This window comes from Rhopilema esculentum, chromosome 6 (assembly GCF_057945365.1).
Source record: "Rhopilema esculentum isolate cy_ngs chromosome 6, ASM5794536v1, whole genome shotgun sequence".
Taxonomy (NCBI): domain Eukaryota; kingdom Metazoa; phylum Cnidaria; class Scyphozoa; order Rhizostomeae; family Rhizostomatidae; genus Rhopilema; species Rhopilema esculentum.
This window is the reverse complement of record NC_142820.1, coordinates 3,463,497-3,483,814: the sequence shown is the minus strand read 5'-3', so window position 1 is coordinate 3,483,814 and position 20,318 is coordinate 3,463,497. Positions and strand designations below refer to the sequence as shown.

Sequence of the window (20,318 nt, the reverse complement as noted above, 5' to 3'; positions counted from 1 at the left end):
ATTCCTGTAGGTTTTCAAGCTTGCGTTGCCAGACGAAAATTATGTCATCGATAAATCTTTTCCAGAATATTGGACTACGGCCCATCGGGGCATTGCTCCAGATATGTTGTTCTATTGTTGTCATGAATATGTTGGCATGATTGGGGGCAAAGGTTCTCCCCATTGCGATGCCTTAAGGGAAGTTAATAAAATTTACCTTTACACTCTTTTTTATAAGAACCAGTAAATTGAATTTCAGGCTGGCTGTTCTTAATTTTTCAAAAACTTCGAGGCTGGATTGCTGTTAATTGGATAGATTATTAGGGTGTAAGCAGTGCAGTTGCTGGCTACTGTGCTCAAGCGGAACGCTCAGACCCAATTTGCCAACAAAGTGAGTAAGACATCCTTTTTTGCCGACAAGTTTGAAGGGTAACCGAATACGGACTCAGTAGCTCAGCCTCAGCTTGTTCTTAACTTTTGACCAACTTTGAGGCTCGTGTTCTTAAAAAATTGTTCTTATAAAAAGGAGAATGTAACGGCAATGTAATTAATATCACCATTTGTTATATTTTACATGCAGCGGGGCAGTTTCTTCATGATGATTTTTGATGGCATCGACGGAAGCTTTGATACCGTTGATACCCTCATCTTGAGAAATGTTTGTGTATAGTGATTTTACATCTAGTGTAACGAAATCAGTGAGGTGCTGGTGTGCGCATCGAAAGAGTGTTGTAAAAAATGAGTGCATGCTCTTTGACTCCAGGATGGAGGGTTGCCTCACTCATTAATAAACTTTCTCTTGCTTTTCCCCCTACTTTTGCTTAACCGGGCTAGGCATAAACATCGGTAAACTTGTAGACACAATAAGCAAGGATCTAAGTGGGCAGGATTTACCTTGAGGATTATTTTAGTGTTATGGGAACCGAGGGCCAGCTCCCCACATTTTCAACTTTGCCAGGGTAAAATTTTTCTGCAGGGCAAATATGCAGCCACCCTCTCCCCCAACAAGCAGTATGAAGAGGCCCCCCCCCCTGGTAGTGAGTTTGTCTGTCTCAATGAACTTTCTTGCATGTTTAGATTTTTTGGAAGGGATTTATGACGAATGCCCGGAAATTACATGTCAAAATTTTTACGGAGTATACTCTAATAAACGAAAGCTTCTAATATTAGCAAGAAATGATTGGCAACATCATTAAAATTAGGCTAACTAGTTAGCATTTTTAAAAATATCACACATTACTAAATAACTTTCGAGTTTTCATTACAAGTAAAGCAAATCTCTTCTACGACGGCGTCCAAATACATTAATTATTTTATCGATATCTTTCTTGTTAACAAGATTTGAATAACGGTGTCCGATATTAACGAGTGTTTGCTATCCACGGTGTTAAGAGGAATATGTTTTCAGTGAGCTGAATGCCCATTTCTCTGAACATGACGTTGGCTCCGACACAGGTTTGAAAGTGGAGGGAAAAGTCCGAGGCCTTGCATGAAGCTGCTGGAATAGTGGCCTGAATTTGCATCCCTTCAGCGAAATTTTACCTACGTTAAAGCACATGACATGCTGGCCAAAGAGTTTACTGAAACAGGGGTCTTCTTGGTTTGAATTTTTCCAAAATTTTATAATCTTTTATAGCTATTATGTATCTAGATTTAAGCTATTTGGAGCATAAAACATGACGGTCTTATGTTGCTACTCAAAGTTTCACGCTTAATGCAATCACCAGACATTATAGCTAGTTTTATCTCATATCATATCTCTGTCCTGTGCGTCACTACTATATTCTCTATCAAGTCCTTGCTATTTTTCAGAAACAGCACCATTAACATATTTCTCTAAAACTTCTGCTACATCGTCAGGAAATAGATGTCCCCAACCAACGTCTGAGAGCGGGAGGAGGGCGCCCTAGTTATCGTCCAGTAAATACCAGTGTACAGTTCGAGGTTTCGAGTTACAAAATGACTCAAAAACAGCGCTCGACAAATGTAAGAGATGCTTTACCTATAGCGATACTAATGTATATTATTGGGTCCGACTCAGAGATTGAGATGGTCGACCTATACACAGGATTGACCTATATACCGATACTGTTTATATGTAGATGGTAACATTTTCCACTTTGGCCACTTTTAGAACACTGCACCTCAAAATCATCAATTTCTCTCAGTTAAATAAAAAAATGAACTGAATATTATGAATATTTGTGATAGGTTTTAGTTAATCAGTCATATTTAGATTATTTTTGAAATAACGATATATCATTCGTCCCAGACAAGCTAACTTTAGAAATTTATGGTGATCTGAGAATTGCATGCTGACCGGCGCCTCTCCGAGAGATGTTACCCTTTGCCCCCGAATAGAAATTTTCTATTCTGTGGCAGGAGGCTACCAATGCAGCCAATGCGGAGGAGCGCCTTCGGACGGTTGTTTTTCAAAAGCGCGCCACTTTCAACATGTCTATCAAACAGTTGCAGGTGAAATGAAGTGACTGAACATAAATAAAGAGCTTTCCGGCTGGAAATGCACTGGTATATAAGACCTGCTTGTCAATGAGTTTTTTGAATACATGTGATAAACAGTAATTTGTTATCTATTTTATTTAAGAGCAAATCTTTGGGCCAAGTGTCATGGATTAAGAGATAGCCTACCCATTTATTCAAGTCTCATTTACAACTTACACATTTACACAATAAAACATTCCCAATATGGCCGAGCGTAAGTTCACAAGCCTGCGTAAAAGGCTTGACCAGCTTGGATACAGACAGCCTCTTGGAATGGATTCAGTTCCATTAGTGGAGAAAATATTTAGTGATCTTATCCACACAACAGAGAGCTTGAAGAATGCTAAAGTTCAACTCGGTCGTCAGAGCAGAAATGGCACCAGCCTTTCCGAACACGATTCTAGTGAACCATACCGAAGTGATAACGCAAAACTAGTTAGGGAAAATAATGATCTTCATCTTGAACTTATCAGACAAAAAGAGGATGCAGAACACAAATTTAAAGACTTGAAAGAAAAGCTTCGAAAACTTGAGCACGAGAACTCAGATCTGAAATTTCTTAATTCACAATATGTCCATAAAGTTAGGGCACTGGAAAAAGACCTTCGAAGTAGGACAGAAAAAATCCAAGAACTCCATGAAAAAAATTTGCATGCTGTTGTCGAGACTCCAGGTGGAAGGAAAAAGCAAATACCATACAGGAGACAACGTATGGACATTGACTCTTTGGTGACTAAAAGTGAAGTGAGTTGTTAATATTCTGCTTCTATGCTTGCAGACCTGTCAACCTAAAATTTTCAAAACCTGGAGATTTCAGATTTTTTGTTGAGAAAAACAGGGAGATTTGGCCAAAAACAAGGAGATTCCTGGAATTTGTTGAATTTAAAAACAACATACCTGTCAAAAAAGACATGTTGAAGAAACAGTTAATGACAACAACATTTTCAGGGGAAGTGTCTTCCAAATGTATTTTAACGTTTTCCTTAATTTGTAAACACTAACAAAAAGCTTTGTCAGGAAGAAAATCATTTCAATCAATTTTTTATAAGAAAACCTCTGCTAAAAGACAAGGAAGAACAGGGAGAAAATTATATAAAACTTGTTGACTGGGAGAAAGCAAGCAAAATCTAGAGTCTCCCAGCAAAACTGGGAGAGTTGACAGGTCTGTGCTTGCTTAATATGCATTGCTTTAGAATTGTTTTGATTTGCTGTTGCAATATAAGTTTGTCTACTGTAAGGGTAAGTCATGGGTGTTTACAATTTTCAACTTTTTCAAAAGCAGACATTGAAGTAAAAAAACTTTTGATTTTTGAGACAAATGAAGTACAAAATTGCTGACTTTTACATAAGCTAAGCTGTCAAATAGATATATAGATATATATATAAAATCATTCAAAATATAATTATAAATATTTCAAATACACTTTTTAAATCATTTCGAATGTCAAAAGTTTTCCCCAAAGAAAAAACCATTCTATAGGCCTATATGTCCCCAGCTTACAATATATGTTTGTGAAAAGGTTGAAACTAAAGTTTTAAATAATTCTTGAGCATATTTTGGAGTCCAGTTAACTGGAAAAGCAACACTGCTGTTTTGGCGAAAATGTCAGACAATGGTTTAATCATTTTAATTATAAAAAGTGCATGTCTGTCACAACTTCTATGATTGTTTTTTATCTTACTGTTTCAAAATAATGGCTATTTCAGAATTTTACTAAAATCTTCAATAATTTCACCCAGTGGCAGCAAACTTGATTTTCTTGACTGGGTATAATATGCCATGTTGAGGATACCAAATGGAATCCTTGTCAACAAACAATTTAATGAGGTTAACTGAAACAACCATGCAGCTCTTAACATGATATTTTGCATAAACAAGAATTCCTCTAATTGCTTTGAATGGTACATTGCACAATTTGGATGCAAGTTATTAATTAAACAATTTGAAATGAATGATGAATTTATGAGTTGACAAAAAAATTATTAACTAGACCACAACTACATCAGAGGACACTGCAGATGACCCATACATTGCAGACCTTCTTGGTGTTGCTGATGAAAAAATCCATAGGTTACAGATAAACGTCAGTAAGGCCCAAGAAGAAAAAGAGGCAACTGAGCGTAGGAACAAAAGTCTTCACAAACAGGTATATGTGAAAAGTATTGTGACCAACAATAATTTGTGACCAACATAATTTGAATAAACTTGACAACAGTTTTTTATCTGATCAAAAGTTGATATGTTTGCACTCTTCTAAACTTTAGTAGGTTTTTTATGTCTGTATACATGTGGAGAATCTTGAATCATGATGTATTATGATGAAACAACACAAAGTTGATGTATACAAAAGTGGATTGACACAGATTTTACTGGCCACATAGTTTTATTGTGTTTTAGCTTGACAATGTTATGTACAAATTGACTTAGAAATCAAGAACTATTTGTATTTGATGTCTAATGTGACTTGGCCAGTGATGCCTAGGCACAAGGGTGGGGATGGCTGTCCCCTTACCCTTGCAAACTGAAGTAATTTTTTTATTTTCCTAGTGTTTTACCCTTTCCTTGGTGGATTACCCCCCCTGCTAAGGCCTTGCAAGAAGAGACACTCAAGCTTGACAAGCACCCCCTTACATGCCTAGAAAGTTCTAGAAGCTTGATTGATCAAGTACCTAGGGTTTTTATGTTGTTTAAAAACTAAATGCGAAAAACCAAATTTTGTTATTGATAGTATTTGATGATGCTCAATCTAGTGCCAAGAAAGTTAAAGGTGCTCAGTTTGTTAGGCACCTACTTTTTGCTCTTCAGAAGACCTGCCCCTGCCCTGCAGTTATGGGAAACCTACCAGGGAAAGTTCTCCTTTATGTGAGCTTTCCATGAATTTGGAGATTGCTATCCATTTTTGCATTTACCACTTTGGTCAAAAGTCACTTAATTTGAACATTCTTTGATATAAGTAATATTTATGTTCCAAAAGTATGTGACAAGTGGTCTTTTCATAGTTGGAAGCCAGAGACAGAGAGATTAAAAGGCTTCATAGTCAACTTGAAGGTGGTAGGCCTGTTGGTGCCATTTTGAAAGACAGTAAACAAGAAAGTAGTGACAGAGTTATTGCTCATTTAAATGTTCAGGTAAAGTAAAATAGTTACTCCTCTCATTTATGCATAAGCTAGGCTATTTAGCACTGCTTTTGAGTCTATCATTGCAGCATGACTACTAAGAAATAATCTTCATGTTACAATAGCTGTTTCAAATACATATTTCAATTACATTTTCAAGAAATTGTTTTAAAATTATGAATGTGAATGGGCAACTGTTCTAACTTTAACAACTTTAAGGCCACTGGGTACAATTGGCGTGTTCATGTATAGATGTTAATGTCTCACAAACTTGGAGCTGATCTTGGGCTGTTAATGACTGCAATCATTATTTTGTCATTTTAGTCTAACAAAATTTTAAAAGGTATCTCTGGTGGTCAAAAAGGGAATTGCATTTCAGGTTGTCACATACCAAATCAATTTTCATGTTTAAGATTTGAGGATCACTGATTCATTAACTAGGCGATGGAATTATTGATCTTGTTTTCTTGTGTCTATGTTTTAAGCATTCAACCACCGATTACCCATTCACTCTTGGCTGTCAAGTGAAAAGTTTGTTATATGTGGTACCTAGCTGGTTTGAGGATCTATAGGCTGGATCTTTCCAGAACAAAGATAATTGTTTACATATTATTTCAATTCTCAGGTCGATTATTTGCAACAAGCCAATCGTGATTTGGAACAACAAATCAAAAGCACATTGGATGCTGAGCATGAAGCCACAACTAAGTCTAAAGAACTTCGCGAAAAGAACGACGAGTTATGTGCCGAGCTGAGAAGGCTCGATAAAGCTGTTAAAACGATTGAGGAAAAGAGCGAAACGGAACAAGCAGTTTTACGAAGACAATTCAGAGAGCTTCAGGTAATGTTCCACCTTTCTCTGTGGCTCATTTACGATTTTTGTTGTAAAATCATCTTATGTGTCTTCAGTAAAATCATCATTTAGTTTTATTCATTATGATTTTCTGTAAACAAGCATTCGATCGATACACATGTACATTATATTGCAACCGTGCTGCTTCGACAAATGTCAATAAAACATATGTACCCTATAAATTATGCTTTTTATAGTTGGCGACAATTAAAAAAGTCTTGATGTTATACCTTTGTTAGGTGAATCCTTGCAAAAATTAATGGACACCTACACAAGACCTTAAAAATTTTGTAATTTAATGGTAATTTAATGTTGTCACCCCCACCCCCCCCCCTTGACATCGCTATTTCATGGTCGTCCAATTATAATCTGACTAAGATTAGGGGGATTAAAATTTCTTATAAAGGGAACCACCATTGTATTGGGGGATGATTTTTGACAACGTTGATTTCTTGGAGGGTAATTCTGAGATTGTCAACTGTGTACGTAAATATTGCGGTATTCCAACAATTTTGGGCAAGGTTTTAAATTATGTGTGGTCATCTCTCTACATCTCAAAGAACATTCTAGTTGTCAAACAGATCTTTCTCGTGTCAATTCATTTCATCTTAAGGTTAGAATTTTTTAAAATGGAAAGAAACTCAATTTTTAAAAACGTCGCTTGCTTATATAAATGTCAAGAAAAAGTTCTAAAAATGTCCGGGTTATGATAGATTTTGTTCATTAGTTGTTCGAGTTGTGTTTTCCGGTTATGATAGATTTTGTAATGCTGCTGATCTTCACGAGGATTTTACTGGGCTCGAAAGCTTCATTTTTTACTTACCTTGTCATGCTGCTTATATTTTTTATCAGAGCCTTGCCTTTGAAAATCCTATTTGTAACAGACAGACACTCCTGGAGAAATCTACCGTTTCAAAACATTTTTCCATTGAATGAAATGTGTAACTCATTCCCAAAATTTTTCCAGGTACAAGAAACCCATATGCACGAAATTCGTTTTGTTTGTCAACTCCTTGTTTACAACAGGGTATTGTTTTACATATTATTCTCTTCAGATGGACAATTTCATCAATAAATCCTTTTCTCTGTAAGTATGCTCTTACCTCGCTGTTCATACAATCTAGTTTAATGCCATTGTTGATAGTAATCCGAATTCAATGTTTTTCTCATTCATAATGTTTTTCAGGAAGACCTTGAAGAGAAGCATCAGAGTAACCTCGATATCCAAGCAGAGTTGCATCGCGTTAGAAAGGTGGGATGACCGCTTGTTGCGCGATAACTATAACGAATGAAGCTTAGTTATGAAGCCTTTTTACAAGAGAAACTCCTTGTGTTTTATTGAAACTGCTAGCTACTAAGTACAACTTACAAGTAAGTAAAAACTACTAAACGCATCGATAACGAAGACCCGATTGATGTAATCTATCACGATTCGAGTGCATTTTGAACCATTGTGACAGCTTTGTTTAGCAAACTTTCGTCCTAGATAAGGCTGCAGTTGAGATTTTAAACACATTCGGATGGCTTATTTTCATATCGATTCGAAAGAATAACTCTTAGTTTTGTTTGTAGTTTTTATTTCTTTTAGCAAAAATATCTAACATAAATAGTATAAGCATCACTTAATGTAAATTTTAATTTGATGCTAGAATGAGCTGAAGCTCAACTCTGTGGATTTGCTGGTTATCCAATAATGTTTTTGCAGGGGGAATTGCAGTTCACAAGAAGCTGTATTTCAAAGGGCCATCTTACAAAACCTAATAACGATGTAAAATTAAAGCGCTAATGTAATATAAGTAATCATAATACAAAACCTATTTACAACTTTGCAGTATTTACAATAAAACATTCAATAGAAGTGTTAACATTAAATATATTTTTTGAACTCTTTTGGGTGGGTGTCATCTTAGATTCAGCCTTAAGGCTATTCCATATCTAGGATGCCCTATTATTATTTTGATCATTTTTTTTTATTTTCTGTCGTAGAAATAAATTGTGTGATTCTTCTAAACTTTCCTTTAAATTTTTTTTTACCTTACCACAGAAAATCAATGTCGTTTTTGTTTACTTTTTCTATGCCAATCTAGCCAATTCTCACTTGTAAAATTATTGTAAAAGCCGTAACTATTGTTAAACAAATGACCACGAATGAAGTTTAAAATTTCATTCAGCAACTTTAATCAAATCAAAAGACATTTTGCCCTTCATCCTTTTGCTATTTCTCAATAATTTTTAATAACTAGGTTTCATGGATTCTCGAAAAGTGATTGTATACTTTTGCTGATCGTGTCATCGTTTTGCTATAAACAACGTTGAGCCACCAGATGGCACACCTAGCCACTGTAAATAATTGCTTACTTGGCACAGTCTCGTAGTCCATTCGCAGTCTGTGTTATTAAATCTTTTTTATTTCAAGTGACAGCAAAACAGCTAACAATGGAGGCAATCAATATGTGCTTGAGCGGCTTAGATAGTCTTTTTTTATTTAAGATTTGTTAGAAATATGTAGAAAATGTGTAATAGTCTTTGGGTACAGTCAGTTTCTGGTTAGCATTTATCTTTTTTTTTCAAGGTTATTTACTAAGCATTTTGGGGATGCTTTAATAAGCTATAATCACAGATTGTGTTTTAATTATATTGCTCACCAGCCAGCATGCTCTAGTTACATGAAGTAACAGTGTTGTTTCAGGTGGCTCTATTATGAAGTTTGAAAATATTTAAAGAATTTTATCTGCTAGGATTATGAAAAGTTTTGTTTCTTCATTCTGTTTATGTTGATTTTAAGTATTCCTATACAATGTGTTTGAATTCAGTTTTTTGTCGTATCAGGAGCGTGAATCTATTATTGATGAAAGCGAAAAGTTGACTTCATTACTCACGGCATCCAAAGAGGACATCAAAAACGTTTCTGAACTGCTAGAAAGAACAGACAAGGAAAAGCGTCGATTACAAGAGAAGAACGCAAAATTAACCATCACAGGTAAGGCGACATTTGATTCTTTATGCAGCGTATGGAAAGAGCTGAGAAGCAATTAGAAATTGAACAGTAATGGCAAGTTTCAGCGTCCTTAAGGTAAAGGTGACGTGAAGGTGCCTGACTGCTTCTGTGATCTTGTTGGCTACATATTTCCCAAAATTTAGTAGCAAAAGTTGTAATATATTTCGATAGTATTTTGTTTGACTAGGCAGTTGATCGTTAAGTTGTAGAAAATAAAATTTGCAGAGAAATGAACTGATTTCGTCAGCATCATTATACGTGAAGCAAGGAGTTGTGGCTATAAAAAGTAGAAAAAGGCCCCCACGAAACATTTCTCATAAGGCAATAGCAAAAGGAAGAAGAGGGCTACGTTTTTAGGAGATCAATTGAGTGTGAATGGGTTTTGTGGTGAATAATTTGTGTGGTATTGGTTCCGTGCTTAGACTTATCATTGCGAACCATCCCCTCCAAAAATTGACAAAAACTTCACACACCGGAGTGAGAAAACGAAAGTTTTTCTGTCTAAACGAATTTTGCTTCTTTATATTAAATTTTTCACAAACTAAAGGGGTCTTTGTTTGGCCAGTAGTTTCTTTGGGTTGGTATAGACAATTGCAAGTTCTCTTGTTTTGCAAGACCCCTCGGCTGATGTACGCCAAAAGTTTAAATTGTAATATCAAAGTAAATGTCCGATGCGGTGATACTGCATCTTCGATGGTGCTTATGTCTTCTACTTTTTTCTTGATTACTAAGCCGGGGTGCTTTTTAATTACTCGGTGATCTTTATCACGAAGGCTGTACAATAAAACGCAATCAAAAACTGTCAAGAACATTTCGCATGCGCAATAAGGAAGAGTTGTAGGTTATTTCTTTAGAATATAATATTAGCTTGCATGCCTGCAAACATGCTGTTGCACTGTTGCAGTAATTGACAGGCCTTTTAATAAGCAATCCGACATCTGTTCTACCAATCAACCAAACGTGATATGAATGCAACGACAACTTTTAACAGAGCCACACTTAAAGTATGCAAAGAGTTCACCTTGCTTTGAGAAGAGTAGTAGCACGAAATGGGTTTATGGCTTTTATTAGATTGCTGTTTGTTGCTGTCTTCAATTATCTTGAAGTTTCTACACATGGTGCAGAATCGCTGCACATCTGCTACAGAGAAAAGGCGAATCGAATATAACGCTGACGTTCCCTTGTCAAACCTCGTAGCACACATTAGCTAACAGGACTACACTCTTTTTTTAAGAACAATTTATAGGAACACGAGCCTCAAATTGGTTAAAAGTTAAGAACATATCAAAGAAGCTGAGGCTGAGCTACTGTTAAATGTGATTTTTGACAATGTTTCATCTCAAAAACGAGGGGATTTTTGCAATCTTGGAAAGTTTTTACCATGAATTGTCAAATTTGTCGCCAAATAAAGGATTCCTCGCTCACTTTGTTGGCAAACGAGGCCTGAACAACTTCTTAGAGCGCAATAGCTAGCAATTACGCTGTTTACACCTTAATAATTTACGATTAAATTAAGAACAATCCAGCCTTATATTTTCTGAAGAATTGAGAACAGCCAGTGTGAACTTCAATTTATTGGTTCTTACGATAAGAATGTGTGACCCGGTGATGCCAAATCTCTACAAACCTGGTTTGGAGGAAGATTTTGTTGACAAAAACAAAATTTCACATTACTGCTCTTGTTTTTTCACAATTACAAATCATGTCTGCTGCATGATAGTGATGAGGTTAGACTACAAAATTAATCAAAGTTAAAAATTCAGGCTAGAAAAGTCAAATAATAACGAAAAGAAAATCTATGAGTAAATATTGATGTGTCAGGACAATTTATCATTTAAATCTCGGTAAGAGCCTTGATGCTGCGGTGAAACAGAAAAATTACACAGAAAGATCCCTAATTACATCATTTTGTCTGGAACAAAATATCACTCAGCTGTTTCTTCAGTAATTTTACATAGTGTTTAAGTGAGGAAGTTTGAGGCCATATACTGCAGGTTTGGAGAAAGGTCAACAGCTTTTCGCAATTATGCCCTACACTAGACCGTAATTTGTTCTTCGTGGCCTTGATGAATTTTTTTAAAACTGATATGAACATAACTTCTGTAGGTGAAATACGACTAACCCTTTTAAAGTAGTGTGAACACGAATCTTCGCTTAATCCCACAAGGTCCCGAGGACATGCTCGGAACAATACCACTTCCTTGTGCGGGCCTTAGGTCCAAAATTGTATGATATAAGCAAACATGTTATTATAAACATTTTAAACAACTCACATATAAACAATTTGTGTTCTACACAATGCTTATATTGATAATGTTGGTTGACTTCACTCCCCGAAAAAAGGAAGCCAGATCAGTATTACAGCTTTCGTTTTTATTACAGCCGCAGTTCTTCTATTACGTTAATTTTGAGGATTTAGTCCTTTCGTATATTTACTCTACTTATGATGTTCTTATTATTTTTCTCTCTTGCTGGACAATATCATTCTTCGATGAGATTGATCCTTCCCAACAATGTCCCAATAATCTTCTATCCTTTAATGTTCATTCAGCAATCACTGCCTTGGAACACCAACGTCAGTTTTCAAAGGCAAATTCAGCCATTCCCCTCTTCACCTAGGAACCATGTTGATTTACTAAAGAAAACGGAAAGGGGTTATGAAGTACGCTTTTTCTTGTGCCTTGTATGATATTTTTCTAAACTATCAACATTGTTTTGGGAGGAAAGGCAGCTGGAAGTAGTAGTATTCGGGAAAACAAATGAAAAATAGAAAGGCACAGCGCAAAGTTTTGGATGTTCCAAGTAATTTTGGCAGTGATAGTAGTTTTTTCAATTTCAATCACAACGTGCCTGATCGCGTTCTTCTGTTGACTTATCTGTCGATGAATGGAGATTTGCTTCTTTGTTTCGAGTGTCCTATCTCAATCAATTGGTAATTGCCTGAGATCTTCATGTAATACTATAAGCCTCTAGTGTTCATCTTTGTTTTTTGTGCCCTGGCAAGTAGGCGTTGGGTATTGTTTCAATGTAACGACGGGTTTCCTTCCGCGCTTCGTTGCGATATCCATGTGTGCACGGATCTTATAGTTCTTACACGTGGAAAATGAGCGATGGATTATTCTGTTTTTAGAGGTAGAGTTGACAGCTAGCTGCCTATTCTTTGCACCATGATGATTTGCGCGTTTTAAAGGAAATTTTAAAGCCTGGTCCACGTGAATGCAATTGTACAACAAATATTTTATGCTTTTACTTCATACAAGCAGATTTCTAATAGACGTTGCTCGCAGAATTTTCTAATATCTTTATTTGTTATAAGACTCACAACGTGATACAGTCATCTGATTGTTAATCGCGAGGAGTGGCTCTGAGAGGAAAGCGGTCACTACATTGAAAAATCGGTTTTTAGATCCTCACAGTGGTTACATTGTTCTGTCCACAGAGCGTGAGCTGGTAATGGAACTTGAACGTTTGAAGTTATCGAAGTCTGCTAATCGAAAAGTTGGAAAGGTGAGTGCAGGGTTGATGCTAGCAGGGAAAGGGCTGATTGGAATGTTTGATACCCCATAAAACAAGAATCTGAAAGAATTTCTTCGATAACCCCCCCCTTAAGAAAATACAATTCTGTGGAAGGATTTCGGTAGCCCCCCCCCCCACCTCTCAAAAAATAATAATATATTGTAGATCAAGTAGTTAAGCCCTGAAAAGTAGTTTATAATTGTGTTAGAGCAAAACACTAGCCTAGAAAGTGCCCATTTCAAAGCCTTCGACCCACTCTTTACTAGAGCGGTTTTACTGCTATGAGGAACAGGGTCAACATTATGCCTAGCGTAGTGGCTATTCAATGAATTATTAAACGGGAAAACACTGAAGCTAATAAGACCAGGTTGTCACTATAGTAAATATTTGGTATCTGCGTGTCGTTACTGGTGCATATATTTTGTTATGTTAAAGTTTTTTAGTGCTGTGTCATTTTTAAAGTATCGATTCAAATAAAAAGCATTTTTTCCTACGTTTAGGATGTTTAGGACTTAATATTTTAATTAGGATATAAAATCAGGATTTATTAAAAATAAACTCTATTGAATGGAAAATCAATGAATCTATAGTTCCATATTACTTTAAAATGGAATGTCCTTCACTTTTTTGGCGAGAAAAACGATTATTGCATATTGAAATGCACAATTGCTTATTGACCTTTTCGTATTTTTAGTCGCCAGATCGTGTTGAATTGCTAATTCGAAATTTGGAAGATGAAAGAGACCATTATAAAGACGAGTGTCAGATACTTCAGGACATGATCAGAAAGAGGATAGCTGGAAGAGAGGTTGCCAAGTCACCGTCATCTCGGAAAGGAAAGGTTGGTCAGCATGCTGGAAAATAAATATCATATCAAAACATGCTTTGTCTTTCCAGATTTGCTTTTAAATTTCTACTTGCACTGTTTCTGAAATTCAAATTAAAAGTTCCCAGCAAACAGAATTGAATATTCTCCCACAAGTAATGACTAATGCTACGGTTCTGTGAAGAGTTCAACAGTATTGTGACATCAGACCTAGTTTTTGCGAGGAAGAATTAAAATTTGATCACTAAAGATAGAAATTTAGCCAACATCATTTGAGGTAGGCTTTTGGCACACAAAAGCTTCTGTGACATTGATTGTATTTATACTTTTTCTGTATAATTCTCCCTCGCGTTTCCACCGATGACTTTTCTTTAGGTCCTTCGTATCCCATCCAGCAATGCCACAGAAAGTCTTTCTCTCGGTATCATTGTGATTTTCAAATCTTGACGTAACCTGCTCAATTCAGTGGAAGAATGAAGGTCAGCACTCGTGATGCATTTATCTCAAGTGTTGGAACTGTCACATTTTTACTTTTGTTTATTTAGGCCCACCTCGAAGGAATGCTTGAACTAATGCAAGAGGAAAGAGACTTCTATAAACGAGAATACGAATTGATGCGAAATCTTAAAGAAAAGCAGGGAACCTATCGATCACCCCCGACTAGAGACAAGGTACCCAGATGCTTTTTGGTGTATTTTAGACACTTTGTACCCCACTTCCAGTTCGAATTCTCCAAACAGCTAAATTAAGTTTTTTCTTTTTTCTGCTAATTGCCCTAAGGATACCTCTACTGTAGGTGCGATTACAAATAGCTCTTGTAGAACAACTTACACTCTTATCTTACCTTTTCTCTGTTTTTAACCGAAGACATCAGATTTTTGCTAAAAATTTTATTTCTTCTAGCCTACGGATAATTCAAATGAAGTTTCGCGGCTGCGGAGAGAAAGGGACGAGCTGCAGTCAATGCTCGAAAAGTTCGAAAGGCACCTTGCAAGCGTAAGTTGTCTCTCCATTCGCAATATCCGTTCCCCTACTTACGGATGCTTCAAGATGGGCCATTTGCATAAACGATCCTATCTCTTGCTCTCTACCCCAATCCATTCCATCGTTTCTTTCTCTCTGTTGTTGTTTTGTAAAAAAATTCCTGACAGGATGATGGGCTCCTCTCCCACGATGCCCCAGTCGAAGACCTCGCCAGAGAGCCGTCCACTGACGCATTCAGAACTGAGAGAGATTTTAGTGACAACTGCGCTTTTGCTGCAACCACTAAGCAAAGGGGTGACCAGAAGACAGTTTTTGTGATGCTAGTCCCCCAACGTCTGCTTTTAAAATTTGACTTTTAACAAAGGATCGATTGTCTGTTTCCGTCCTTTTTTGCCCTCTGCTACAGTATCTTCTTGTGTACTCTGCTGTTGATCTGTCTGTTCATCCTGGTCAGATCTGTTTTATCTCTCAACGCGTCAGCTGATTAGAGCATTTAATGAAAGCCTGTTGTCCATTCCACCCAATAGATATTAAGGTGATTACCGGTATTCACCGGGACTTAAGCTTTATTTGAGATCTCAAATCCACTCTCAATCACCCCTTCTCCCTCTTTGCAATCTCTCCAACTTTTCTTTCCAGACGTCCGCTTAAATTTAATCAACAACGAAAAGTTTCGTATGCTTAAAATTTTGGCTAACCTTGTTTATTCCGAGTTAAACCATTCATTTCGACTTGTCTCTTGTTTTTTTACAGATTCAAAGTAACGTGCAAAATCTCACAACCGAAAAGGAAAACATTCAGTTACTTTATGAACAGGTTCGATTCGTTTTTAGTAATTTGTATATATTCTTGTGCATACCGCTCAATGTGTTTAGCTGTGTATTATCAAAGGCGCCCATGCCAAATAGAAAATAGACGATAAAACAATTTACCATCGATAGACTGCTTTTAAAGAAGAAGCTAATTTTTATAACTAGCCATGTCACTTCATAGATTTGGTTGTTTCGGGGCAATTTGAACCTTGTCTTGCTGTTTTTTTCTATAATTTATATTGCCATTTTATCTCGCTGCTCAAAAAAGTACGTCTTTCATTTTCAATTGCTTCAAGTTTTATATTCGTTTAGCTTCAAAGCTCAAAAGTAAACTTCAGACTCTTGTCAAATCATATTCAACATGCTAGACCATTCTGGAGACCTGCAAATTTCCCCTTGTGTGAACTGCGTTGTTAAATAAGAGTGGTTATGTCCTGACAACAGCATCAGACCTTCTCATGTTTTACATTTAGGCAAGCTGGCTCTTTGATATCTGGCTCCTTGAAAGTTCCCCTTCTCTTTTAATCTATAACATACTGAAACTGAGAAGACACAATAGACCTGAAACAATTGAACAATTAAACAACAAATAAAATTGAACAAGCTCGTAAATTTGGATGAAATATGCAGAACGAAACAATCTTTTTGACTTGATTTGTTCATCATTCTTTTCTCAATTTTAACTTCAGGCAACTGACGAAATTCAAAGACTGCGACGTCAGCTGTCACGTGCCAGATCTCCGTCTCCTTCGAAGAGGATATCTTCTATATTGGAGCGAGTTGAGAAGGAAAGGGACGAGGCCCTAGAAGAAGTAAAAAGGAAGAGGTCCGAGGTCCAGACCCTTGAAAATCAATTGAATGTGAGTTTCCTTTAGGTTTGTTTTATTTGCTGCATAGTAAGAAGTGTAATTTCTGTTAAAATTGTTTCTTTGTCGTAGAAGCCACTGGTTTATGTTCGGTTCTGTAAACGTGTCTGCATCAGGGACCCCGGAAGGGGGGCTATAGGGGCTTTAGCCCCCTCACTAACTTTCAAAATGTACTTAAAACCATACCAAATATAAACCATAATTTAGCCCCCTCAATCTGAAATATGATCCGCGGTCCTTGTCAGCTGTCACAAATGAATATGTACTATTTATTCTTGTTTAAATAGGCAAAATAAATGTTACGATTTTTTCTTATGTCTTCGATCTATGTGCTAGCCTTCGATCATATTTTTTGTTAATATTCACCTCTCCACCCTAAATAGATGCTTACTGGAAGAATCCCATCATCATCAACTTTCAGCATTTCAACAATGATAAATCCAATTTCTTGACATCAACTTCCGTTTTTTGTAGACGGTGAAAACTGGTCAAAGTTTAGAGAGATCGAAGTATGACGACAGTCGAGCAGACTTGGAAAGAATCATTGAAAAGGTATCAATTGTTTTTTCAAATACTTTGTAGGCAACAATATGTAAAAGAATATCAAGTTAATGCTCGAAACGTCGTGTTTTTAACTATCAAACTAATTTATTTCATTCTGGTACTCAGTTTATTTGCTAACTATATTATAGTTTCTTTGGATGGAGTACCACACGCAACGTACAAATTTAATTGCATTTTTATGTAAAGGGAGGTTTGAGAGACATGGCTTTGGTAAAATCCTGAATATGGTGTGCCAAGTATTTTTAAAAGTGAATTGTTATCGACGAGGGGCAATATGCTTTTACAAATAGAATAAGGGATTTTCACGGAAACTAAATGACTTCCAGAGGTTTTCAGATATTACAATAGGATTTCCACCAAATGTGTACTAGTGATTTGCCCTCGGTAATGAACTCTTCGATGTACTCTGAACTGTTGTGTGAGAGTTCCTGCCTATAGTATGGAGCATATAACGGTTGCATTGTCTTAGCTGTAAGATGGTTTTCTTAACAAAACAATTACAGTACCTTGAACCTCCTGTCCAAGAAAAATGGTTTTTGTAGTTCGTTGAAGTTGCGTGGCTATCGTTTTAAATTCTTAAGCTATAGCGCATTTGCCCTTATGCAAACAGGACCCTGTTATTGTTAATGATCCAAGTCCAATGGCGCTATCTACTTTACGATACTATGCGATTTATATGCTACCATTGAACTGCTTCTCTTCACAGATTGACCGCGAGAAGTCTGAGCTACATACGCGGGTAACGTCCTTGCGTGAGATGGTTGCCAACTTAGAGGAACAACTGAAGTCTACAACGTCATCGCTAAGGAACAGTAGGGAAGTAACTGCAGATAAAGAAGCGGAAATATCAAAGCTGAGGCTACTGTTAGAACAGTCGGAGAGATCAGGAGATGAGTTGAAAAGGAGATTGGAAAAAAAGATAGGCGAGCTACAAAAGATAGAATCGGATAAATTTTCTGTTGAAGAGTTGCAAGGTTCGTTGCTTGTTTCGCTGATCTCCTTTTTATAGGCACTTTGCAATGGGTGATGTTAAATCGAGAATTTGTAGCACCTGCTTTGTTTAACGCCTATTTCTCAAGGTGGTGCAAAATTCTCGGGGGAGTTCTAAATTTGCAAGAGATTGGGAATCGATATAAGGACCAAAGGTCTGGGAGCATTGCCGTTCACGTTTATTTATATCATTTGATGGTTATAATTCTTTTAATTATCACCCTTCTAAAGTTACCTTCCACTGTATTTATATCGGTGGACAAACGTTATACCTTTAAGACGGTGAAGCCCTATAAGATAGTTGGAATCCAAGTGACTATAGTAGGGTGTGATTCACATAGAAAGGGCAAGAAAAGCACATTATAACATGTGAACAAAAGGGGATACAAATAAATTGAACGATTGATCAAGTGCAAACGTAAAGCTGCATCTCGAAGGGGTCTCGAAAAAAACGAATGCGAGGGTGGAAGGAGTGTAAGACCATTGGACAATTTGTCTCAGAAAATTTTGAGTCCCCGAAGAAAATTAAAAAAAAAATTGTGGGTTGATTTTGAATCTCATAAAAAGAAGAGCTACCAAAGTAAGAAAGCAAGTTTAAAGAATAATAGAATATTGACTGCTGAATAGCTAGTAAAACTTTCAAGAATATGATAAAAGTTCCAAAAAAATCATCACGAGTGTTTATTTAGGCTTACGTTGTGATGGCAAATTTTTTGCTTTCTGGTTCATACCTTAATCAATCCATGAATAACATAGTTACTTGCAAAAATTACCTACATTTTTTATTCCAATTCATAATTCAATTAATTATTCCATTGTTCAGTTCTCTTAAAACATACTAGATATTTGCCTCTAGTACAACAGACAAATATTGCTTGTCGTACCACAGTTGCAATATATAAATCAACAAATCACCAAAGATAATGCAATATAATTAATTTTCTCAGTCCTCAATGTATTTTCCTTTAAGCTCAACTCCTCAAATGTTTAATGCCTCTATTGTGACCCAGAAAAGAAAACCGTTTGTCCACCCCTGATATAATGTGATTTCTACAAAGGCATCTACTGATTACCAATGACAAATATATCGTTTAATTGCCTTATTGCCTTAGTTTTTATATACTGTTGTGGTTCCTATAAAAATAGTAGGTTGTTGTTTTTCTTGTAACAGCCAACAACATACTTTTGACAACACATCTGGATTTCAATGGAAATATTTCCATTTTAAACACTTGGAAGGTCTTGTTGACTAGTGACTCGACATAAATTTTTGTTTCAAAGAAGATCTACCTAAAGTACAAGGTTTCTTTCTTTAAACAAAGATCAATTGCCACAAGCTACCACTGATTCCGTTGTAGAAGAATTTAACTTGCCAAGGATAGACACTGTGAACTGACTCTTACCTTTGATACTGGTACTTGCCCTCATTTGAATCATCCAGTACCACTGTCTTATCAAACGAACGTCTGGCCTCTTTTTAGCTGATCTTGAAAACGAGGTTGACACACTGAGAGAAGAGGTCTTGCGACTTAAAGGCATGGTTAGCTCATTAGATCGAGAACGAGACTTGCTGCAACAAGAAGTTGATCAGAAAGCCGAACTATTAGTTGAAGCGGAATCCAAGAGGGCGAAACTGGTAATTCGGCTTTTGAATTTTAAACTGATCGTTGACATGCAGTTGAGAAGAATTTACTGCATTGCTCTGAAACTTCTTTTTTCTCTTTAATTCCATTCTTGTAGTGATTCAGTAAAATTTCATAAACACACCTTAAGGCCGATTTTGGGTGTTGGTTAAGGGTCCTTTTCGGGCGCAGATCTTTTCATTATAGAAATTTCCGTAGACAAAGATTAGAATAGAAGTTTCGAGAACGAGAAGGTTTAATGTATATCTCACCTTTTCTGAACAGGATTGAGCAAAATGCCTGGGTTCTACATGAATTTGCTTTGCTGCCAATTTTAAAAACAAATCAGTGATAATGTTTACTGGGCTATCTAATGGCTAATGAAGCTCATTCTCTTGAAGTATAACCTGCAGAACCTTATATTTATATGTTTCAAAACCTCTTTGTACGTTGTGGCACAATCTTTGAAATCGTCCCATCCCATAAATAATTGAAATTGAATGGCTTACATTCATTTCTTAACTTCATATGAAACCGGGAAGCTAATGCTGTTAAAGGATGATTTTATTTTGCTCATGCATTGTGAATTGCCCGGAATTATTAGCCAAAATAATACTCAAATTCATTGACGAAAGATAAATTTTTCATAAACCTCAAAGGGGTATCATGTTGTGGTTTTTACTTGGAAG

The 20,318-nt window shown here is 36.4% G+C and overlaps 1 protein-coding gene across 1 annotated transcript in view; it reads left to right on the top strand.

Moving 5' to 3' along the window:
- The first annotated feature begins 2,402 nt into the window (after positions 1-2,402).
- LOC135686443 (centrosomal protein of 135 kDa) overlaps positions 2,403-20,318 on the top strand; it is a 31,296-nt gene continuing 13,380 nt past the window's right edge. The window contains exons 1-15 of the mRNA XM_065202673.2: positions 2,403-3,225; positions 4,473-4,628; positions 5,482-5,610; positions 6,224-6,439; positions 7,638-7,703; positions 9,281-9,431; positions 12,889-12,956; positions 13,660-13,806; positions 14,337-14,462; positions 14,695-14,787; positions 15,529-15,591; positions 16,277-16,447; positions 16,928-17,005; positions 17,724-17,991; positions 19,489-19,643. Of these exons, the coding sequence (XP_065058745.2) occupies positions 2,686-3,225; positions 4,473-4,628; positions 5,482-5,610; positions 6,224-6,439; positions 7,638-7,703; positions 9,281-9,431; positions 12,889-12,956; positions 13,660-13,806; positions 14,337-14,462; positions 14,695-14,787; positions 15,529-15,591; positions 16,277-16,447; positions 16,928-17,005; positions 17,724-17,991; positions 19,489-19,643 (2,427 nt within the window). The 5' untranslated portion in view covers positions 2,403-2,685. The remainder of the gene's footprint in view (positions 3,226-4,472; positions 4,629-5,481; positions 5,611-6,223; positions 6,440-7,637; positions 7,704-9,280; positions 9,432-12,888; positions 12,957-13,659; positions 13,807-14,336; positions 14,463-14,694; positions 14,788-15,528; positions 15,592-16,276; positions 16,448-16,927; positions 17,006-17,723; positions 17,992-19,488; positions 19,644-20,318) is intronic.